Genomic DNA, 24,041 nt, shown 5'->3' with positions numbered 1-24,041 from the left:
TAAACTCTTTTAAAAAAAAATATTTTATATATATTACAAATTAAATTAAATATTGTTGTGCTTAAAATTTACTTTAGTTACAAACTACAGCTGATGTGTAAAAACTATGATGTATTTCTTTTAGACAGCTGTGAATAAGCCAACGATATTTTAAATTCTATTTGTGTTGCTAATTGGCATAAACACAAAAAGAAATGAAAGTCATTCATTGTGATGAAAAATATATATTTAAATTAATCACACTGTTGAATCGCAACTTGTTTCAGTGGAATTAATGCTGGCTTGTTTGGGCAGAGACTGTTTGTTCTTCAAGCCCTGGCGGTACGCCGCTAAGGTGGTCTTGAAGTCTAACTCTTTATGGTTGAATTTGAAGTGGCTCTTCATGTTTCCCTTCTGGGCAAATCCCTTAATACACACGGGGCATTTGTACGGGGTGTCGCCAGTGTGTAATCTCTCGTGCTCCCTGAGATTTTGGAGGATGCAGAAGCTGCTGTCGCAGTACTTGCACTGATAGGGTCGTTCGCCCGTGTGTATTCGCATGTGTGTAAGGAGGTAGTATTTTTTGGTGTACGCCTTGTCACAATATGTGCATTTGAAGGTCTTTTCTGCCGTGTGAGCCGCCACATGCGCCTGCAAAAAATACAAAAGTAATAAAGAATAGAAGTGTAATGGTCAGCACGCTCGGCTACCGTTCTGGAGGTCCTGGGTTCGATTCCCAGAAGTGTCAAATAAATATAAGTGCTTTTTTCACTCTAATATTTATTTGATATTACCCTGGACTGGTACCTGAAGCGGAGGGTTGATCACCTTTCATTCATGTGTTAACGATCAAGATAACACTGCGTTTATATGATGCAGTGCCCTATGCACCATCGGGATGCAGATAAGGGTTTGGATTTTTTTTTGGAATAAAGATTAATTATTGAATCGCTATTTCTTTGAGGAATTTTTAATAAAAATTTAAAATAATAAATAAAAAAAAACTTTTTGCCGTTTTTACCCACCTTAAAAGTGTCCGGTCTGTACAGAATCTTATCACAAAAGTTGCATTGGTAAGTTTTATTTTTCCGATGAAGATAATCCGTGTGATAATTAGCCTGCTTTTTACTTTTGAAAACTTTATCGCAAAACTCGCAGGGAAATTTTTGGGCGCCGTGGGTGAATTTGTGCGCATCGATGGAACGTTTGGTGTAGAAGGCCTTCGGACACTGATCGCATTTGAAACTCTTCTCTCCGTGAGCCAACAAGTGCCGATTAAACGCGTTACGCTGTCCCGTTTCAAACTGCTCGCCGCACTGAAAACAGAGAAGATTGCTGTTTTCCATTTCACATCTCTTCTTCTTAATCACTTTGTCTTTTTCTCTAACACCCGAGTCATTATCCATATCGAATGATGCGTTCGAATGATGGTCATCTTCGAAATCGGAAAATTCTTGCTTTTTAATGTTGACTTTAGTGTCTTCATCTGAATCGTCCACAGTAAAAAGCTTCAGTTCATTGACAAATTCCTCGGAGATTGTAACAGGTTCAGTTTTCACTTTTGTGCGGAGTATTCGATCACTTTCTTCACATTGCGTCAAAAAGGCGAAGGCCGATTCCAATTTCAAAATGCACGAAAGACAAATGAACTCCGGCATTCCGTCATTTTTATAAACCTGAAATTGTAATAAACTTTTATTGATAAATAACTAACTAACTAACTAACCATCACGCCGATTCGCCGTAGGGGTAGGCAGAGAGAATCGAACACCACACCACTCTGTCTTTGCAAACATTCGCCTCTTCTACATTCATGCACCTCCTTATACATACCCGACGATTATTATGACTGCTGATCCGGCCGCTTTCAAGTATTTGACATACCTGATTGAGCCAAGTTTTCCTCGGTCTTCCTCTGCTTCTTTTTCCAACTACATTTGCTCATAAATTTGTTTACCCGTTCTTTCCTTACTCATACGTTCCATATGTCCAAACCATCTCAACACACCTTTCTTAATTTTATCGATAATGCTTATCTCAGCCTTGCATTCTTTCCTTGATAAATTTATTTAAACAAAGCTCTAATCGGCCATTATTAGAATGTCTTAAAAGGCATTCCAAAATTTATCAAATGTCTGGTGATCATAGAATTAATTAACTCATTGTTGTCAGGTGGTTTTTTCATCAACCCTGCCCATAATTAGTACACTAATTAGGGTCGTATACTGATCACAAGTAACTGCAAACCCAATTCCGATCTGTACAATGTTTTTTGGTGTCTCTCGCGCTCTACCAAAAATAAAGCAAATAGAACGGTTATAAGCGTCTCCCGCTCTCTACCGACAATATGTAAAAGACGCTCTAAAGCATTTCCCGCAAAGAATGTGACAAAATGTTAAATTTGATGTTGGCAATGAAGTAAAAAATATAATTTATATTTGAAGCAATAACTTTGTGATTTTCCATTTTATAATTAAAATGTAACTTTGTTTTAAAATCACTATAAATATTTTATTATAACTTAATTATAATGTCTACCGATTTCCAAGCTACCGCTTCTTTATCAAGACTGATCATTAATCATCAGTCTTGATAAAGAAGTGGTTAGCTTCGAAACCGGTATACATTATAATTAAGTTATAATAAAATATTTATAGTGATTTAAAAACAAAGTTATATTTTAATTTTTAAGTAAAAAATAATCTTTCTGGACTGGTACAAGAAGGTGATCACGCCTTGCCTTTGTGTAATTAATGATCTAGATCAGGCATGTCAAACTCGCAGCCCGCGGGTATTTTTAATGCAGCCCGCGGTTATATTTTTCATTTATTTTAATTCTTCATTGATATCATTTTTTGTACGGGAACATATCGCTCACTCCTTTCAAGAACGTCATAAATCAAAAATCGTAAATTTTCAGTTGTGCGTGTTTTTCGGAACGCCCAGAAAATGTACTATATCCCAGCAAAAGCGGCATATTTACCCGCTTTATTTAACTTAATATTTACCCGGTACAGGGCAGAAAGTGTTGTTTTTGCATTATGAAGAAAAGGTATTGTTTAATTATTTTTTTAAATATACCAAATGTTTATGGTGTCATTCATGTCAAATGGAGAAAAAACCTTCAGGTTTTAGCTGAAAAGATCTGTTGCACAATAGAAAGTTCAATGAGTGGCTTGATGTTCATTTTTAATACATTGTAATATATTTTTAAACTTTAAAAGCGTTCTCCTGAAAAATCAAGTATTTAGATTTATGACGTTCTTGAAAGGAGTGAGCGATATGATATTCTTTTATAAAATCATTAATTTGGATCTACTTTACCTCATGTGACTGTCTATGATAATAAATTATAGACCGAAAGTTATATTAAAATGAAAATGAGATTTTTTAGTTTTTTGATGTGGCCCGCCGGCGTACCCAAAATACCTTATGAGGCCCTTGGTGCCTTTTGAGTTTGACACCCCTGATCTATATAGCACTGATTAAATAAGGTTCGGTGCCCTATGCACCGTTGGGTGCAAATAAGTAGAATATGAAGTAAACAAAATTACTGCAGGGATAATACCGAGGTGTTTCTAGAAAAAAGAAAAAGGTTTTTTTTTTCTAACTAAATAAGATCTAAGAATATATATATAAAAGACGTCAATTATATTTTTTTTATTCTCGTTTTTATTATAGTCTCTCAGCTAAGTCACAAATTTGCACTAGTATATTTTTCTTTTAAAACTCTATTTGACCAACCCAATGGCAAATGAACCTATTATTTTAAATTCTGCAAAAGGTTTTTAATTTTGATAGTTTATTGGTTAGTAACCATAGTTTATTGGCATCGCAATGAAAGTTATTAAAAGCCATAAAATATTAATTGATTTTTTTTTTAATATGTACTGACCTTAATTTTGGTATAGCTTAAAAACTTGCTAAGAAGAGTTATACGATCTTCAAAATATATACTCATCTCTGCATCACCAAGACAACATCTACAAATTCCCATTGTATATTGCAAAGAAATAAGATATTTAGGGAAAAGTATAAATATTACATCGTTCTCTAGTCGCAAGTCAAAAAAATAAAGGCATTTTTAATTAATAGTGCAATTAGGAAAATATTTATTGTTTAATAAAATTTGACAGAAACATATATTTTGACATCTAAAACCATAGAGAGTTTACCATAGATAAAAATGTACAATTCTTTGTTCTGCTTAGGGTTCGTTCCGAAATAGACGTGAAGTGGCAATTCTAGTTTGTGTAAGTACCTTCCTAAGTGACACTTACGACCCGGAAAATATAAAAAATTTTCGTAATTCATTTTCAATATTTTCAAAAGAGCAAAAACCAAAGTTTCAACATTGAGCAGTTATAGAAATAGTTGGTTTATGGGTCTATTAATTTTATGTATTAGCATATATAATAGTACAAGCAAGCAGTCTTTTTTATTAATTTTAATTTATACTTCTTCCCCTAGTAGCTTATTAACCCAAAATTGCAAAATCCGGCGCTGCCTTATGCAGGTTGAGAGAAGTTGCTTTTGACAATCTCACAATTGAGGTTACCTCAGGCATAAGTTGTGTAATGTACTTTTCCGTGAACAATACTTTTTTATAAAATTACAAACATTTACTCTACCCTCAACCTTTCTTTTGTAGAACTTACTTATATTCATGTTTAGTTTATTTAATAAACAATTCTGGGAATGGAAATAATATCCTTTGTTTACTTTTAACTGATAAACTAGCTTGCACTGCAAAAAAAAGGTTTCAATCAAGTTAAAAAGAATTTAAATAACTTTTGTTGTGTAAAGATATCGAAAATAATGTGCAATGTGGTATAATTTAATTAATACAGTATTGTTATTAAAAAATAAAAACCTTTTTGTGTATCAAAGTTTATTTTGAATACAAAACAATAATAATTTTTAACACATGCAAAACACAATAAAGTAAAGAATAATTCTGTAAATTTGTTTTCGAGGAATTTTCAAACTGTACAACGATGAAGATATAAAAATATTCATAAATTTCATAGCTTAAAGGTAAGAGGCAAGCAAGAAAATACTGGAATGAAGTTGATTTTTTTAAATATAAATAAAAACAAATGATAAACAGTTCTTATTTAACAGTTTTATGCACAGTAATAATACTTTTTACATAATGGCCCAGACGCTTGATTGAAAAAGTCCAGTGTCATTAACACACTAAGGACGGGAAAGGTATTCCTACCCGTTCGGTCGATTGATGCTTAAGGACGGGAAGGGTATTTTTACCTACTGCGCCGGCCTCATTTCAAAGTCAGAAATGAAGGAATTACATGATTAATGTTTTGATATAAATATCATGTACCAGTCTCTTTGTTAAGGTCTTGACTATATGTACATAATTATCAATACCTGTCGCCATCGGTCTGCAGGTGTAAAAAACACTCGTCCTAAGTGTGTTAATATATATTTTTTAAACTAAGCTAAATCGTCATCTGAATGCAGAAGAAAACTAACTGCATAAAACAAAATTTTGCAGGACAGACAGTTTCCAAGGTGAGTTATCTCAATCATTTAGTATTTTCCCTGGAATATTTATTAGGTTAATAATTTTTTAATTGTTATTTACTTAAATTGAGATAAGTAAACATGTTTAAGTTTTCATCACTTAATTTGTTAATGTATGGTATTTTGCAGACAGATTACAAAATATCAATACTAAAAAGGTAAGAAAAATGCAATATGTAGTAATCTAGGTTTTTTTCTCAAAATATTTCCACTAATATTAACAAAAATATTTAATTCGGTAATAAAGTAAGATATTTTTTTTAATTCTTGTATTACTTTGACATGATACTACCTAGAATTCAAGAAACCAGATCACTGTATATAACTATATATAATAAAATACAAGAAAGAAATAACAGTCAATGGTATAAAAATATTTGGAATATTTTTAACAGTTTTATAATTAAACCAGCAATCTCTCCATTTACACTACATCACTTTAAAATACTGGGCTTATTTTTTTTTCTAAACTCTGCGTAAAGGAGTCAACAAATTAACAATAGAGGTCGTAAAGATTATATTACATTACGTCAGAATGATTACAATTTGGGCTATACATTGGAACCCCTTATAACGAGTCATTCACATAGCAAGCAAAAAATGTGAAAAATTTGCTCCCTTAACTCATCCGCATATCAGTTTTTTTTAAAACATGTATATAAATACACTAATTGAATGTATAGTAAAAAAGTTGCCCCGCCAGGAGGGGAGGTGATATGGTTTGTCAAACAATGAGGCGCTAATATTTTGCACCTGATAAAACGAGAACAAACATAGAAATAATCTTTAAATGCAGAAAAAGGTACCACACACTACAGATTGATTTTTGTGGTACGAATCAGTCCGACCAATCATAACGCTCGTGTGTTTGAAGCGCGAAAGGCGTTCAAATTCAACCGAGTTATAAAAATAAACTATCTCATAAAATTATAACTTTTACTGTTTTACCAATAAATACGGTACATATAACTACTATGCAAGTATTTTATCGTGCGTCTGGATCAGAAATGTGATAAAATAACAAGAAAACTTGAAAAAATAAATCAATAAAACATTATACCGAGGATGTAAAGTTTTGATTTCTAACTGATTTTAGTTGATATTTCAATCAAAAGGATAATTCTATCCTTAGAGGGACATCTTTTGTCAAGTGCCATCAATAAATTTGTATAAAAATTATTAGAAATAATGCAATACAAAAAGCTTTCTTCACTGATTTGTAGATATCACACTTAAGTATCTTTATAATATGAACTACCACGGATGTGGGCGTGGCTTAAACTGCGGCTGTTATACAAATGTAAAAACATACCTACAGCCAAGGTTTGGCGGCAGGTAGGCCGATGGGTTAGTTAGCAATATTTCACATAAGGCATAAAGGGCAGGAGTTGTACTTCCGCGCCAGTGCATAAGTCTGTGTTTCACTTAACGAGTAAGACTCAGGAGCGAGTTATGTTCGTTATGAGAGGTTCCACTGTATTTTTTTTGAGACATGATTACATATTTCATGTTGTAATAATTTTCTCTATTAATAATTTACTGTACACAAAACCATTGCTTCATTCGCAGATGAGTATGTAAAAATTGAAATACTGAAAAAATACTCATAGATTCAAACAATATCTATTTTAACAAAATAAAAATAAAAATTTCATGTATTTTTATCTTATCTTATTTTTTAAATTATCGCAAAAAAACAAAAAAATCAGAAGGAAATATTTTCCTAACACTCTCCTTATCATTCATCATTCACTTTGTGTAATTATTATTTTTTTTAATTAAAACCCTTATCCGCACCCAATGGTGCATAGGGCACTGCATCATATAAACGCAGTGTTATCTTGATCGTTTACACATGAAGGAAAGGTGATCAGCCCTCCACTTCAGGTACCAGTCCAGGGTAATATTGAATCAATATTACAGTGAAAAAAATCACTTGTATTTATTTTACCCCCCTTGGGAATCGAACCCGGGACCTCCAGAACGGTAGCCGAGCGTGCTGACCATTACACTACGGAGGCGGACTTTGTGTAATACCACTTAAAAACACTACTTCCTGACTATCACTTTCGGAATAATCATTCTATCATCAGGTCATATGTACTAAAATTATTCTACATTTAAACTGATGATGGAATGATAATTTCGAAACCGGTAGTCATGAAGTAGTGTTTTTCAAGCAGTATTATGCAAAGTGAACGATGAATAATAAGGAGTGTTATATTTTCAATTTTTTCTTATAACCCTTATCCGCCTATAATACCTAATGATGCATAGGGCACTGCATCGTAGCGACGCAGTGTTATCTTGATCGTTAATTGCACGAAGGCAAGGTAATCAGCCCTGCGCTTTTTGTACCAGTCCAGGGTAATATTGAATAAATATGAGAGTGAAAATCGCCCATATTTATTGAGTGTGTTTTTAACATATTTATGTGTTATAATATGGTTATAATGGTTTTAATCAGGGCTTTTTTTAAAACAAAAAAGGTCCCGGAACTCACTTATAAACTCCCGGAAAGGTCCCAGGACTCACATAAAAAAATATTCAAATATCATTTTAATATTCATTACAATACCACATTTTGTCATTTTGACGAATTATATAAATATGGATTGTAATTACGTAAGCACAAACATTGTTTCATCTAATTGATTTTGAAAATTTAAAAAAAATATATCCTTAAAAAAGGCGCCAAAACGCCGTTTCACCGCGTTACGTGTAAAAAAAGCCCTGCTTTTATTTACAAAAATATTAATATTTTTCTTATTATTATACAATATTTATTTTTGAACCTAAAATTTTGAATTGCAGCAAGAATAAGATGTTGCCGCTATTCAACTCTGCGTCTGGCTCTGCCGATAGGCCAATAGGGCCTTCTTGAAATCGCTGCCCTTGTGGTTGTACTTGAAGTGGCTCTTCATGTTGCCCTTCTGGGCGAAGCCCTTGGGGCAGAGCGGGCACTGGAAGGGCCTCTCGCCGGTGTGCAGGCGCTCGTGCTCCTTGCGCGACTGCAACATGGTGAACTTGCTGCTGCAGAAGCGGCACGCGTACGGCCGCTCGCCTGTGTGCACGCGCATGTGGGCCGTCAGCAGGTGGCGGAGGTAGTACGTCTTGTGGCAGACTTCGCACTCGTACTTACGTTCGGCGGTGTGCGTGATTATGTGCGTCTAGAAAAATTATTACAGAAGAGAAGTATGAGCTATTGCACCTTATCATAAAAGGCAAAATAGAGGGTCGGCGAGGTGTGGGCAGAAGGCAGATCTCCTGGCTCCGGAATATACGAGATTGGACGGAAATCAGTACCGTCAAGGCGCTGTTTAAAGCTGCTCAGGATTAGGACAATTACTCTCAAGTGGTAGTCGACGTCAAGGGGACCTGACATGACACAAACAGAAGAAGAAAAATATTTTTACACTGTACTAATTACAATATTCCTAGGAAAAAATTTAAATAAAATAAACCGAAAAATAACAAATTTAGTGTGAGTGTTCACTAATCTTATTTGATGATGTATTCACTGATGATTAAATAAATTTTCTAACTTACAACGTTATTAAAAACAAAAATACACACTTTAAAGAAATACATAAATTTGACTCGGGCGCATTTCAGAGATGGGTGATCAAATCGTAAAACCCGATTAAATAAAAAAAATTTAAATAAACCATCCTACTCTAAGATGTAATTTTATGAGAAACAGTAAAAAAAATAATAACCTTTTTTCTACAGAATAATGAAAACAATGTTTGTTATATTCATACCTAACAAAATGTTGCCATAATATGTGCATTTAGGATGGAACTTTCTCATTATCCCCTCTCTCTATCTTGTCCGGATGTGTATACAGCATGCATTAAATATTTTTGACACTTATATTTTACTCGTGTGCATGGAATGGTGTCATACACGGAATGTTGCAGAAAAAGCACATATATCGCGTACGTTCATATGTGTAGGGAGGTTAAAAGAAGTTGTCAATTAATTAAAGTTCTGGATTCGATCCCTTAAAGCTAATCACGCCTATCAGTGTATAAATTTGGTTGCGTATTGCATATTTCTAGCTCCTGATATCGCTCACTCTTTTCGAGAACGTCATAAATCAAAAAACTTGATTTTTCAGGTTTTTAAAGTTTAAAAATATAATACAATGTATTAAATATGAGTATCAAGCCATTTATTGAACATTTTACTGTGCAACAGATCTTTTTAGGTAAAACCTGAAGTTTTTTCTCCATTTGAAAAATATTTATTATATTTAAAAAAAATACTTAAACAATACCTTTTCTCCAAAATGCAGAAACAACACTTTCTGCCCTGTAGCGGGTAAATATTTAGTTAAAAATATGCCTCTTTTGCTGGGATATAGTACATTTTCTGAGCATTCCGAAAACATGCACAACTGAAAATTAACAATTTTTTATTTATGACGTTCTTGAAAGGAGTGAGCGATATGTTTGACCTGCTCTACAGGCATCCAGGGTAATATTGTGCAAACTCTCTATTTCAACCTCCCTGGGAATCGAACCCGAGACCTCCAGCATGGTAACCAATTGTGCCGACCACTACACTATGAAGGCAGACAAAAAGAAGAAAAATCACTGAAATATCTACCTTTAAATACTGCGGCCTATAAAATACTTTCCCGCACAAATTGCAAGGAATGGGCTTAGATTTCCTGTGGACATACTCCATGTGAAGATTAGCGTGGTGCTTAGTTTTGAAAAATTTGTCACAGAATTCGCAGGGGTGCTTCCTCAGATCACTGTGCGTCATTTTGTGCGCTCTGAGCTTGTCTTTCAGATGGAAAGACTTGGGACATTCGTCGCAAACATAGTTTTTATCCCCGTGAGTTTGCATGTGTTGTTCAAAATAGCAGTTCTTAGCGAAGTGTTTACCACAAACCGGGCAAAGTCGGCCACTGTTCACAAGTAATTTCCGTTTTTTCTCTTTTCTACATTTGGTTTTGCGTTTTGGCTTTTTGGTGTCATCTGTTTTATCCTTTTTTTCATCGCAGTCAGGGGAATTGTTGGCTATTTCACTAAAATCATATTCATCAACGACTAAGCTCAGTTCCAGACTTTCTTCTTTAAATTCCATAACGTCCTCTTCTTTAACGTCGGCATCTTGTTCAGGTTTAATGTCTTTTACAAAGTCTAATGCCAAATTCGATCGAAGAATTCTATCATTATCTTCACACTGATTAATAAAAGTCACTACCTCTTTCAGCTTATCAACGCATCTAAGGCATACGTATTCTGGTAAACCGTCATCTTTATAAATCTGTAAAAATTAAGACAAAACAATAATAGATAAATATGATCCGTTTATGAAGTGTCAAACTTACGAATATAACATCGATATCTACTTTCAATTTACAATATGAAAATATTGTATCGACGAGCGATAAATCCTCTGTGAATAAATACATTTCAGCAGTTTTCCTGAGGCAGAGTCTACAAGTTTTCATAATAGAAAATACAAATATTAATCCAATAGGAATCTTGACACATTCGAACACGATTTTAGATAAGAAAAACAACAAAAATAAATTCATAGAAAAAATATAATCTCTTTACCATAAACAATTCTATGTTTATTGAGATTATTGTAATGGCCCGGCTACATGTGCCTGCTTTGTGTTTATTTGTGCCTTGTGGCAACTAATGTAACCCAAGTAAATGAGAGTAGGTATAAATTTGCAAACTTATAGTTATTAAAAATAAAAATTTGAAAAACACAGGCTCCCTTCCTCACACACACACACAATCCCACTCTTTTTATTTTATTTTTTTTTTCTTGTTGTTTTTGATCGTTATTTTAACATAAATGTGGAATTGTGTAATTGGCTTTATTTTTATTAATGTAACTTTTTTTTTATTACACACTCTCACGAAATGTAAGGCTGTCCGAATAAATTAAAAAAAATCTTGAAAGTTCCATTGCTAAAACTTTTGATTTTACAAACTTTGTTTGCGCAACATTTACTTATTCTGTTCTTTTGCACAGTGTTCAAACCGCAAAAAAGTTAATGTTTCAAAATGAATCAATTGAAATATTCATGAAAATTATTTCTCTCATAGTCATGATAAAATTTGAATTTGTTTTTTATTCTTTTTGTCTTAAAAAAATCAAGAGTGAAAGTAATGATGAATGTTGTAAAAACGATTTGTTATATATCCCGCAATGTTATTGGTAGTTTCGAAAACAAATACATACTTTCGATAGTGAGAAAATGAGGTTAGCTCAAACATGTTTGAACCATGTAACCACACATAGTCTGTCAAAAAGTGAAAATTGGTACTACAACAAATGTTTACATTATGAGCAGTTTATTATAAAAGGTTATTGCTGTGTTTTTACTTTGAGAATTGGGAAATCGTTTGATTTTAGCACGACTATTTTATGAGGGTAGTTTTTTATTGTGATTGTCAACTTTACTATTTTAATTCAAGAAATCTTAGAGACCTTATAAATATTTAAGTGTTGCCATAACACCAGTACCCATTCAATTATTTTCTACCCTTTTTTGACAGAATGTACTAATGTTACTGATGTTACTTACAAACAAAAATGTGTAAACATAACGCGTAGGTGTCGCTGTATGTATATGGACCATAACACAATGAACTAGAAAAACGTTTATGGAATATAATCTGTGCATCCGTGGTTTATGGAAACGACTGCACGATGGAAAGTTTGACAGCTGTCAGAATTGGTTAGAATAATTCCATTATTTCGCTAAAACTAGTTAGATTTGTTAATTACTACATCATATTCATTTAATTAGTAATATATTGTTAATTAACGGTGGGTGACATGTTTAACGGTGTAAATAAATTTATATTAAATTTGATATAAAAAAATGTCACTGCTTCAAAATTTACCTTATCAAGTGTATAATGATCTACTGCAGCGGACAGATGGTTGGGCTCTAAGAGTGGCAGAAATTAAGAATCTCAGGTAATAACACATTTATTTCGTTTGTTCAAAAATCGCGAGCTATTACTCGGAAAAAAAACAGCAAAAAAACTCAAGGCAAAGTTAAACCTCACTTAATTACCCACTCCTTTATCCCGCCTATTCACCTTACTATTATCTCACAGTTTTAAGTTGAGTACATATCTACCCCTAAAAAAGACAAGGTTTCGAAACGGGTTGGAGAAAAGTACCAAATAATAATGTGGCTAAAAACAAAGTTTTAGTTTATGAAGTTTTATAAAATGTGCCACAAAGTATCTGCAAAAAACATTCAAGAAAAAAATATCAAAATTATACATATTTGCTTACTAGAAATTTGAACAATATACCACTGGATAACTTGAACAATACTGAAATATTATATTTGCTAATAAAACTGGGATTTAAGCGTCCATAAGGTTGTATTTTACGAAAATATCGCTTTGTGTATAAATTATCCAAATTTATTATTATCATTTAATCTTTCTGATGACTGGGGCAAGTAAACATTTTTAGTTACTTCTGTAAATGAACTATCAAAGAAGTTTAAAATTGTTGACATCATAACATAGATGAAGAATAATACGGAAGTCTGGGCATTTACAGGGTTAAAAACCGTCAGAGGCTCGGTTAAGTGATCACTTTACACACATGTAACATTCACCAATTCTACCCATGATTGACAACCACACTACTCAAATTTTTGAATAATAATAATAATAATAATAATAAACCCTTATCCGCACCCCAATGGTGCATAGGGCACTGTGTCATATAAACGCAGTGTTATCTTGATCGTTTATACATGAAGGAAGGGTGATCAGCCCTCCGCTTCAGGTACCAGTCCATGGTAATATTGAATAAATATTACAGTGAAAAAATCACTTATATTTATTTTTATATTAAAGTGGTATTACACAGAGTACAACTAATGATAAGGAGAGTGCTATATTACGATACCACAAAGTTAACAATTCTTTTAACCACCCTACATATTTTTTATAAACAAGAAAAAAAAATCACAACGTTTGTTGTCACGAAATGGTGTCAGGTATGAAACCTGACAAAAATTTGTCAGTGTATCCGGTACGCATTAAATATTTTTTGAACAGATATCTTTTCTTGTAGGTCATACGGGTTAGCGCGGAATGGTGAAGAAAAACTATGCGTATTATGTACGTTGGCATGTGTAGGGCGGTTAATATACAAAATATAATGTCGTAATATTCATTTCCAGAAATGTACCCGAGATGAATACCGCGAAATTTGTGATCAACGCCTTGGACAGGAGGGGTTATTCGGTAGGGAAATTTTACAAACTGCTGGACGAGTGCCAAGTCCCGTGGCAGAGCGACATCACCCCCCTGCCCGTCTTGCAGTACTCCAACCCGACGGCCAAGGTGGCCATACTGATAGGGAATGCCGTCTACGTCAACTGGTCGAACCTGGTCACCCCCGTGTCCGACTGCAGAGTCCTCGGCGACATTCTAAAGTCCATGGGGTTTATCGTCGTTATACTGGAAAACGTTAGCAGCGACCAGCTGAAAGAGGCGATCGAGTGTATATGCTCTAAAATACCACCCAACTCTTACAGTAAGTTCCCCGGACCTAACCTAACATAATTTTTATTTTTTTCAAAACATATTACATACATAAGTCATATATCGTAGTCGTACAGGAGAAAGTGACCAACTAACAAAACGTAAAATGTTCAGGAGGGCCATTTAAGTCACTTTTGATTGGCAACAAAATAAACATCAATGCATTTAGTCATTTTTAACAAATGAATATATTGTACTTCCAAGATTAAAATCGCTTTGGGAATTTTACAGGGCAATATTGAGCTAGTAAGATATCAAATAGTCAATAATCACGTTTTTGTAATAAATGCACTTGGTCACTTTCTCCTGTATGACTACGATAAACATATAATATTCCCGATGGGTAATTTCTATTTCTCATTTTGGGACATGGGATTAAGTTTAACAAGATTGGAACACAAATAATAAAGTAGCAAAAAAGTTTTTTTTTTAAATAATCAAAACTAATACTAATACATGGCAAAATATAAAAACAATAAACAGGTATAATAAATAGGCATAAGAAGCATATTTAAAAGAAATAAATGAGAAAAACATAAGGTAAGAAGCATATTTAAAATAAACAAATGAGAAAATATAAAAAATGATAAAATATAACAAATGAGAAAATATAAAAAAAAAAAACAAAGTAAAAACAAAATAAGAAAATATGACTAATCACTACATATACATACATATATTTCCATAAAGTACTTTTTCAGATCATTTATTTTGGACCCCCGAATGGGTTTTATTTTATATATGTTAGGCAGCTGGTTAATTTGGGTATTGCCAATATATTTTAAGGACCTTACTCCAAATTTAGTAGTGTTTATTGGCTCCACGTGTATTTTGTTATGTCCTTGTGTATTATAATTATGAATTTCTATGTTAAAAATCGGTATGGTATTGCTGTGAGTCGTTTTAAACATTATTTGAAGCATTTTTATTTATTGATTTGACATTTAATTTGTAGATAATGCCCTAACAAGGCGAAACAATTGTCACAATATAATTTTTTATGTATTTTTGTTAATAAAATACAGCTTAGTAGACTCAAAAAATCTGTTTTTAATTTAAAATTAATACATTATTTGAAGCATTGTAATTGTATTTGTAATCTCATAAGATGGTAGAATGTCAAAAGGTATTATGTTAGTGCTCAAATAAATGTCTTTTACATGAGTGGTGTACGGTAGACGAAATATATTTCTAATAGCTCTATTTTGTATAAAATAGAGCTATTGAAGTGAATTTGTCGACGTTCATTAGCAAATTACCTTCCTTGCACGCATTATACTCGTACACCCTTGTCACCAACTAATATTTGATGTTGCTCCGATATTGGAACCTTTCAGTTCTCGCATGTAATAATCCGTATATTGATTATTTTTAACAATATTAACACACTAAGGGCAGGAAAGGTATTTCTACCAGTTGGGTGGATTGATGCTTAAGAACGGGAAGGGTATTTTACCTTCTGTGCCGGCCTCATTTCAAAGTCAGAAAAGAATGAATTATTTAATGTTTTTATATGAATATTATGTACCAATGGCTTTGTTAAGGTCTTAACTATAATAATTAAAAAATCCCTTACCGCACCCCAATGGTGCATAGGGCACTGCTTCATATAAACGCAGTGTTATCTCGATCGATTACACATGAAGGAAAGGTCATCAGCCCTCCACTTCAGGTACCAGTCCAGTGTAATATTGAATAAATATTAGAGTGAAAAAATCACTTATATTTATTAAACCCCCCTGGGAATCGAACCCGGGACCACCAGAACGGTAGCCGAGTATGCTGACCATTACACTACGGAGGCGGACATAAACTCTTAACTATATGCATACAAAGGTCTAGACTATATGTATACAATTATCAAAACCCATCACCAGTGCTCCACAGGCGTAAAAATCACCCATCCTTAGTGTGTTAATATTATTTATTATATCGGACACTGGATTATTTACCCTACGGATGAGATGTCAATTTAAAGGTGTCTCAGCTTGATATGACTTTTATATGAAAGAAGATGGAAGTCTGAGCATCCCAGGACTTGGACCTGACTGGATTAAGTACACTTTATACAATAGTGTAACATTCACCATTCTCAAACTCTTCTTTCATTAAAAAACAATAGACGCTTCGTCTCAAGTTTAGACACCTATGTATTAGTATTCTTCTTCTAACCCTTATCTGCACCCAATGGTGCAAAGGGCACTGCATTGTATTGACACAATGTTATCTAGATTGTAAGTAACTTACATAAAGGCAAGGTGATCACTCCTGCGCTTCAGGGACCAGTCTAGGGCAGTATTAAAAAAGTAATATTGCCTACGTATAATATATATTAAAATATGTCATCCATCGGGTGGATAATTCTGTCTAATAGAATAAATAATAAAAATGAATATATTTTATTGTTTTTTCTTCTGATTTTCATATTACGTTTATTTATGAGAGCGTTTTTTCAGCTTTGGTTTACTTTGCCGGTCACGGGTTTGAATTGTGCGGTGCCAAATATATGTTGGGCATTGAATGTCCGTCGGAAAGGTACACGGTCCAAAACGGAGTATCCGAGAATTTTATAACAAAACATGCTTTCGGTAGCAGACCTGACCTCTTCATTCTTCTCCTAGATATGTGCAGAAAACCACCAGATAGGTAAATATCTTGCACGTTAACATTTTGTAATACATTGTTTGCGGGATCACGAGACTTGAAAAGGAAATGAAAAACTTGAAAACGAATGTCGTTAGATAATGCCCTAACAAGGCGAAACAATAATCACAGTATAAATTTTTTATGTGTTTTTGTTTAAATACAATTTAGTACTCAAAAAATCTGTTTGATTTAAAATTGATACATGACTTAAACTTACGTATTTACTGAAAAATTAAAAATTTGTTTATGATTTTTTTTAATCTCTGTTAAAGGAACCTAAACCCAGACATATACTCGAACATACCGCCGTTAGAAGAGTTCCTCCACAACCGAAATCTTATTATCGGATACGCCACATCTCCGTTCATGCCGTCCTTTGAGAAGCTGTGCTGCGAGTCCACCATCTCGCAGTCCCAGCACGACGGCTGCGAGAGCCGCTACTCCAACTCGTGCGGCCTGGACAGCGAAGACCTCGGGAACCGCCCGACCCGCAGGCTGGGGGGGGAGGAGCACCTGACCGGAGTCAGCTTGTACGTGCGACACTTGCAGAGGCACTTGAGGAAAGATGACGACTTCTTGAGTATTTTGGAAATGGTGCATAAAGGTATATTTTACACCAAATTCTTCACTAATTTCATTAATTGATTCAGCAGTCACTTGAGGTAAAAATGTATTTAATTGTTGGGTAATATATCCAAAATAAAACAAGGTTTGTTTGATTGAATTCTACATTTATTTATGTATATGTTAATTTGGACGCGTTTTGTCTGCTTAGGACATTATCACACTCATTTTGGATACATGGACATTTTGGATATATTACCCAACAATTCAATATGGAATTCTACCAACTGTCTGCAGTTACAATTTTAAAAAAATGTATTAATTTTTAATTTAAGTTTTACTTGGTAAATGCCACTATTTCTTAACCTTCCCCTCCCGGCGATATGTATTTACTACAACTCGACTTTTCAAATGAGAATATCAATATAAAATATAATAGATACGGGCTCAGAATTTTTGTATTCCTCTGCAATATAATTATGTATTACATGAAAGTATTATTCATCATCAGCCTGTGTCCGTCCACTGTTGAATGTAGGCCTCCCACATGAGTCTCCATCCTCTTCGATCCTCCGCCTTCCGCATCCAGGTCACTCCCGCTATTCTTCTTATATCGTCAGTCCATCTTGTAGGGGGTCGGCCGATGCTTCTTTTGCCAGTTCTTGGGCGCCATTCCAATACTTTTCTTCCCCATCGACCGTCATCTCTTCGACAGATATGTCCTGCCCATTGCCACTTGAGTATTATAGTATAACTTTATTCATTTGCAGCGACGGAAATAAGTAATATGTAATACATAATTATTTACTTGGTAAATGCCACTACCTAAGAGGTAGTGGCATTTTGCATTTGAAAAGTCGAGTTGTAGAAAATGCACAGAAAGGCGTATATATGTATTTACTACAAGATTCCAATGATTATGAGTGGTGATTTCAACAGTATTTCAAATACTTAGGCAGGGTCAGGTCAGGAGTTGGAATGATCGGCGGGTTTGTTAGGAGATGCATCAATGTGGAAGAGACGAAGAATGTTTGCAAATTGTTGGGTAATATATCCAAAATTAAACAAGGTTTATTGGATTGAATTCTACATTTATGTATGTTAATACGTGACGCGTTTCGTCTTATTAAGACATTATCAAACACTCTGTCCTTGATAATGTCTTAATAAGACGAAACGCGTCACATATTAACATATATACAAATAAATATAGAATTCAATCCAATAAACCTTGTTTAATTTTGGATATATTACCCAACAATTCAATATGGAATTCTACCCACTGCCTACAGTTACAATAAATGTTTGCCAAGACAGAGTGGCATGGTATTTTATTCTTTTCCTACCCCTGCAATTCAGCGGTGTGATGATTAGCTAGTTATAATTGTTATCTTATTTTTTTTTCTTTTTCAGATTTTGCGGATGAGCAATGTGAACAAACATCGTTGCAGAAACCACAAAAGCTTGACAATGTGTCTTCAAAATTTTACTTATCCTGTGAATCGAAAGGTATACAAGAGTTTTATATTAAATTTATTTCACTAGATGTAGTTGTTCATAAGGAACTCTCACAATAGGTGGTATCATACATGATAAAAATAGTTAAGGACATTGGTACCATAAACCAAGCTAGGACGCAAAATGTTGAACCCTCTTCTAGTGGAACGGAAGGCCTCTTGACGACAATCAACAGTTTCTTGCCGTCTCTCGTGCTCTACCAAAAGCCAAAAAAACATTGTACAGATCAGAGTTGGGTTTATGGTTACTTGTGATTAGTATATGACACTAATAAGTATACTAATTAGGGTTGTATACTAATCACAAGTAACCGCAAACCCAATTTCGACCTACAACATTTTAAGTGTGTCCAAATACTAGTTAAAAAATCTGGATTATCTCCAATTACCAAAGTTATTTTCATATTATTTTTTGACATATCATCAAAGATGAAGAAGAATGTGTAAGTCTGGGCATTTACGGGGCTGACGACCGTCATAGGCTGGTTTAAGCGATCACTTTACACATGTGTAACATTCAACAATTCTACCCATTATTGACAATAACACTACTCAAATTCTTGGAAGTTCTATATATATATATATATATATGAACCAATTTTGAAACATTATTCTTGAATCACCAGAACTTCACTAGAGACATCTATTGGTGAGATGAAAAGAATCTTTTTATTGAGCAGAAACTCTTTTTATAATACAATACAATGTTTTTTGGCGTCTTGTGCTCTACCAAAAGTAAGCCAATACGCTTATAGCGTCTCCCGCTCTCTACCAACAGTATGTAAAAGACGCTTTTGAGCGTATCCTGCAAACAATGTGTTAATAAGTAAGCATCATGGGTTTAAATAATATTCTTTGAGATTTCTTGTGAAGAGACTTTTACTTACTTCAGGCTTATCACTGGCTTTGACCATTTCCTACAGTTTTTATTGGCTGACGACAATACTGTCATTTCCTAAATGAGACAAAAATTCTAATGCTATAGCAGCCATAACTGTAAATGTGTTGAAAGTTTTTAATTTTAAGTCATGCGGTAAAGCGTAGCAATCGCTCACTCCTTTCAACAACGCCATATATAAAAAAAAAACTTGATTTTTCAGATCATTTTTAAAGTTTAAAAATATAATAAAATGTAAAAAAAAAAAAATATCAAGCCACTTTTAGAACTTTTCACTGTGCATCAGATATTTTTAGGTAAAACCCGAGTGTTTTTCCTCCATTTGAAAAATATTTATTATATTTAAAAAAATAATTAAACAATGCCTTTTCCTCAAAATACAAAAACAACACTTTCTGCCCTGTAGCGGGTAAATATTAAGTTTAAAATATGCCGCTTTTGCTGGGATATAGTACATTTTCTGTGCATTCCCAAAATATGCACAACTGAAAATTGACAATTTTTGATATATGACGTTGTTGAAAGGAGTGAGCGACATGTAGAAAAAAGCAATTGAAGGCTTTGAAAAACATGTATATTTACAATTTTTATTTTTCACAGGTGACGACTCGTCAGAAAGTAAAATAACAGAATCAATAGGAAGGCTCCACTATCGAGGTATAACGGTGCATCTTCTCTGACTAATATTTCAAACGGTTGTAATTCTAAGGATATAATTGCACTGCACTAATTACTGTTTTAATTGTTTTGTACTTAAAATAAACTATTAAAATTATGTGGGGATGAAATAAAATGTATATAAAACAAACAGTGAAATTTTATTTCCATTCGTTTTTATTGATGGCCCCTAAGTATAAAAACTAGTACGTAGATGGTTTTCTCCCTTATTGAATAACACTAAAATCTCATAGATTGGAAATTAATAAGACCGAAATTTGAAAAATATTCAGTATTAGCAATACCATTTTAAAAAAAAAATAACTTCCAGAATAATTTGTAATCTTTTAAAAACAAAATAAGTGATTGAAATCGGAAATGTCAACCAATAACTTTTTTTCTCACAATTTTATTTTGAATTTTGAGCGTATTATTTTTCAAAATTAAAATGAAATAAACTTCCAACTTTCAAAAGTTTTCTATGAAAATCATCGGAGGGACTAGAATTTTTCAAAATTATGACAAATTCAAATTACAGTTGTGTGAATTATTGAGCATTTTTTTTTATGCCCTTTTGTGTCCTAACTATAAAAAAAACGGTAGCAACATCAATTTTATTTTATTCGTTCAGTCATCAATTTGAAAAAAATTAACCTCCTTGAATAAAAAGAGAATGCATATTAATTATCATTTTTATTTATTTTATTGCCTTGTTTTCATTAAATTATTTTTATGCTTAGTTTGTAAGTTAATTATATAATTGTAAAAATATGTTCTCCATCAGAATGAGTCAATACTGTTCATCTACACTAACCTCATGTCACTTAAAAATAAAATTTGAACTCGTATATTAAAATTGATTCATCCATCTTTTAGAAATAAAAGCATATATCGCTCACTCCTTTCAAGAATGTCATAAATCAAAAATCGACAATTTCTAGTTGTGCATGTTTTCGGAATGCCAAGAAAATGTACTATATCCCAGCAAAAGCGGCATATTTTAAACTTAATATTTACCCGCTACAGAGCATAAAGTGTTGTTTTTGCATTTTGAAGAAAAGGTATTGTTTACTTAATTTTTTTAAATATGCTAAATATTTTTCAAATGGAGAAAAAACCTTCAGGTTTTACCTAAAAAGATCTGTTGCACAGTAAAAAGTTCAATAAGTGGCTTGATTTTATTTTTAATACATTTCATTATATTCTGAAACTTTAAAAACGATCTCCTGAAAAATCAAGTTTTTTGATATTTGACATTGTTGAAAGGAGTGAGTGATATCTCCACATCGATTTGGGGATTTTGTGTAATTTTTTATGGCAATTATGGATATAAATCCACTTGCAACACTCAACCTGACATTTTTACGAGGTTTGGATTACAGAGGGACCACCAATGGATATCATTTATTTTATTTACACAGTACGGTTTCCGCAGAAGGCAGCGGATGCATGCGAGACTAATTAGGGGGATTCATTGCTAGGTATTATCGTCTTTTGAAGTCGGCTAATTTGAAATGGTTGACTACATTCACGATCCAACTAGATTCTGCCAGACCCTTTGTGTACTCCCTTATAAAACGATAATTGAGGACAAAGAGCTTTTCTTGGTACTCCGGCTGCAGACTGAAAGAAGAAAAGAGAAAATTATAAATAAAGTGTCAGGTTGCGAAATGCGATCCCTCAGACAGATATGCGGCAAAACGATGCATGATAAGATGTTCGAATGATGAAGGAAAGAATGCAAGGCTGAGTACATCTCAAAGCATTATCAATAAAATTAAGTAAAGTGTGTTGAGATGGTTTGGAAATGTGGAATGTATGAGTGAGGAAAGAACGGTAAAACAAATTTATGAGGCAAATGTAGTTGGAAAAAAAAGCAGAAGAAGACCGAGGAAAACTTGGCCCAATCAGGTACACTCAGACCTCGCATTGCGTCGTTACTGAATTAAGACTCATTTTCGCTGTGCGTCATTGTTTTTTTAAATTGCGTTGGTGTTTTTAATTATTATTCAGTGAATCGATTTAGCTAAGTAAAGCTGTGTAATTTTTGGATGATCAGTACTGGAAAGGTTAAACATGGATAAGTTAAAGCTAAAAAAAGAGATGGAAAAAAAAAGTAATAGATTTTTAAAAACGCAGATGTTTACCCTAATGTTAGAGGCGGGTCTTCTCCGGAGTCTGTCATGTTTTTCAATCCTCTCAGCACGTGGAAACACATAGTAATCTCAACCCAGCGCCTATTATCATCCTCAAACATCACACCAACCTAAAAAAAGGGTTAAAAAACAACTTTCACATGCAACATTTTGAGTGTGTCCAAATACTTGTTCACAAATCTGGATTGTCTCCAATTATAGGAGTATTTTTCATATTATTTTTTTACATCTCATCAAACATGAAGAAGAAGTATTTGGACACACTCAAAATGTTGTGAATAAATTATCTGGTCAAATTAAAAGCTAAAATGATAAAAAATGAAAATGATATTTTCTGGCGTTTCTCGTGTATGTGATTATAATCCAGGATTCAGACATCACATACTAATAAAAGAGTTTCTGCTCAATAAAATGCTTCTTTTTATTTCACCTATAGATGTCTCTAGTGAAGTTCCAGTGATTCAAGAATAATGTTTCAAAATTGGTTCAAATATATAAAACTTCCAAGAATTTGAGTAGTGTGGTTGTCAATAATGGGTAGAATTGGCGATTGTTACACTTGTGTAAAGTGATTTTTGAATTATTGAATTCATTGTATCATAATTTGAACTTACTTCGTAAGGAAAAGACAAGTATATGTCATCTCTAATAATGGTTAATTGCTCCCTTTCGGCAACAGTCATTTTGCTGATGGAGTCGTGGAGTTCGTCATATGCTTCTTTGGATACCAGGTTCTTCAGAGTGGAGAAATCACTAGCACCTAATGCAGCCGATATAACCTAAAATTAGGGTACTTTCAATTTATACTACACGAAATAACATTTACTTCACGAGATTTGATGAACAGTCTTCTGACAATTTTTTTAGAAAATAAATTAATTGTTACATTGTTTTATTTGGTTTTTTTACCTCCACGGCCTGTTTCGATCCATCTACAAAATCTTCAATCACGAATTCTCTATCCAAGTACGGTCTGATAACGAACGTTGCAAATGTCCAATTTCTAATAGTCTTTATAAAAGATGGCCAGACTACATTTGGAAAGTCCATAAGCGTCGGTAAAGGTTTTATTGCACTCCTGGGAGGCGAAGATTCACAATACAGTCTGAACTGATCGAAATTTGATGTAGAGGTTAGAAACTTGTTATTATTGTAAATTTTGTGATGTGACAAATACTGATTACATCCCAGGAGTCGACCGTATGACTTGAAGGCCCTAACGGGCAATGTAAACCTATTTATTAACTGCATTTTCGCTTTTGAAACACAACTAATTCAAATTATAAAATATGATTATTGCAACAAAACCGAACATTACATATCGCACAATTTGACAGATAAGCCTTCTAGCACACGCAAATTCCAAATGCATGAATCCGATACAAAATTTTCGGACACGCAGTATTATCCGCATTAGGAAAAGAACTTATTATACAAGGCATCAGATTTCTATCGTCCAGGACGTCCGATGTTGATGATTTATTGGCAATCTTTGCCTGAACTTTGGCCTTCGGAC

General features: G+C 33.4%; 3 protein-coding genes across 4 annotated transcripts; 1 reads left to right on the top strand and 2 right to left on the bottom strand.

Annotated features, from left to right (window-relative positions):
• Positions 1-214: 214 nt before the first annotated feature.
• On the bottom strand, positions 215-11,039 carry LOC148305079 (uncharacterized). Its single transcript, XM_088267268.1, has 6 exons — positions 10,895-11,039; positions 10,141-10,809; positions 8,369-8,696; positions 3,875-4,062; positions 1,005-1,655; positions 215-630 (listed from the first exon to the last, which is right to left on the bottom strand). The coding sequence occupies exons 1-6, from the start codon at positions 10,994-10,996 to the stop codon at positions 238-240; spliced, it is 2,331 nt and encodes a 776-aa protein (XP_088123394.1). The 5' UTR covers positions 10,997-11,039; the 3' UTR covers positions 215-237.
• Positions 11,040-12,184: 1,145 nt separating this feature from the next.
• LOC148305078 (uncharacterized) lies at positions 12,185-20,448 on the top strand. 2 transcript variants are annotated; one of them, XM_088267256.1, is made up of 6 exons: positions 12,185-12,244; positions 13,724-14,079; positions 16,544-16,733; positions 17,006-17,337; positions 18,711-18,806; positions 20,313-20,448. In XM_088267256.1, exons 2-6 carry the CDS (start codon positions 13,737-13,739, stop codon positions 20,390-20,392), a joined length of 1,041 nt encoding a protein of 346 aa, XP_088123382.1. In that variant the 5' UTR covers positions 12,185-12,244; positions 13,724-13,736; the 3' UTR covers positions 20,393-20,448. The 2 variants fall into 2 exon arrangements, with proteins under 2 accessions (XP_088123382.1, XP_088123381.1); XM_088267255.1 differs by having other exon boundaries at positions 12,185-12,489.
• Positions 20,268-23,860, bottom strand: LOC148305077 (m-AAA protease-interacting protein 1, mitochondrial-like). Its single transcript, XM_088267257.1, has 4 exons — positions 23,435-23,860; positions 23,140-23,304; positions 22,517-22,635; positions 20,268-21,992 (listed from the first exon to the last, which is right to left on the bottom strand). Exons 1-4 carry the CDS (start codon positions 23,774-23,776, stop codon positions 21,854-21,856), a joined length of 765 nt encoding a protein of 254 aa, XP_088123383.1. The 5' UTR covers positions 23,777-23,860; the 3' UTR covers positions 20,268-21,853.
• Positions 23,861-24,041: the final 181 nt, after the last annotated feature.

The sequence above is a fragment of the Brachycentrus maculatus genome, unplaced genomic scaffold (assembly GCF_059751285.1).
Source record: "Brachycentrus maculatus isolate JH-2025_06_01 unplaced genomic scaffold, ASM5975128v1 h1tg000286l, whole genome shotgun sequence".
Classification (NCBI taxonomy): domain Eukaryota; kingdom Metazoa; phylum Arthropoda; class Insecta; order Trichoptera; family Brachycentridae; genus Brachycentrus; species Brachycentrus maculatus.
This window is presented reverse-complemented; position numbering and strand designations above follow the sequence as displayed.

What these genes read in the sequence shown, in the direction of transcription:
- LOC148305079 (XM_088267268.1), bottom strand. Translation starts at nt 10,996, where the DNA reads ATGAAAACTTGTAGACTCTGCCTCAGGAAAACTGCTGAAATGTATTTA. An exon ending in ATAGGCCGCAGTATTTAAAG is followed by an intron (nt 8,697 to 10,140) that starts GTAGATATTTCA and finishes TAATTTTTCTAG; the next exon opens with ACGCACATAATCACGCACAC. An exon ending in TAAGCTATACCAAAATTAAG is followed by an intron (nt 1,656 to 3,874) that starts GTCAGTACATAT and finishes TTACAATTTCAG; the next exon opens with GTTTATAAAAATGACGGAAT.
- LOC148305078 (XM_088267255.1), top strand. Translation starts at nt 12,392, where the DNA reads ATGTCACTGCTTCAAAATTTACCTTATCAAGTGTATAATGATCTACTG. An exon ending in GCAGAAATTAAGAATCTCAG is followed by an intron (nt 12,490 to 13,723) that starts GTAATAACACAT and finishes ATTCATTTCCAG; the next exon opens with AAATGTACCCGAGATGAATA. An exon ending in TGCAGAAAACCACCAGATAG is followed by an intron (nt 16,734 to 17,005) that starts GTAAATATCTTG and finishes TCTCTGTTAAAG; the next exon opens with GAACCTAAACCCAGACATAT.
- LOC148305077 (XM_088267257.1), bottom strand. Translation starts at nt 23,776, where the DNA reads ATGCAGTTAATAAATAGGTTTACATTGCCCGTTAGGGCCTTCAAGTCA. An exon ending in ACTTGTCTTTTCCTTACGAA is followed by an intron (nt 22,636 to 23,139) that starts GTAAGTTCAAAT and finishes CCCTTTTTTTAG; the next exon opens with GTTGGTGTGATGTTTGAGGA. An exon ending in GACCCGCCTCTAACATTAGG is followed by an intron (nt 21,993 to 22,516) that starts GTAAACATCTGC and finishes TTCTTCTTTCAG; the next exon opens with TCTGCAGCCGGAGTACCAAG.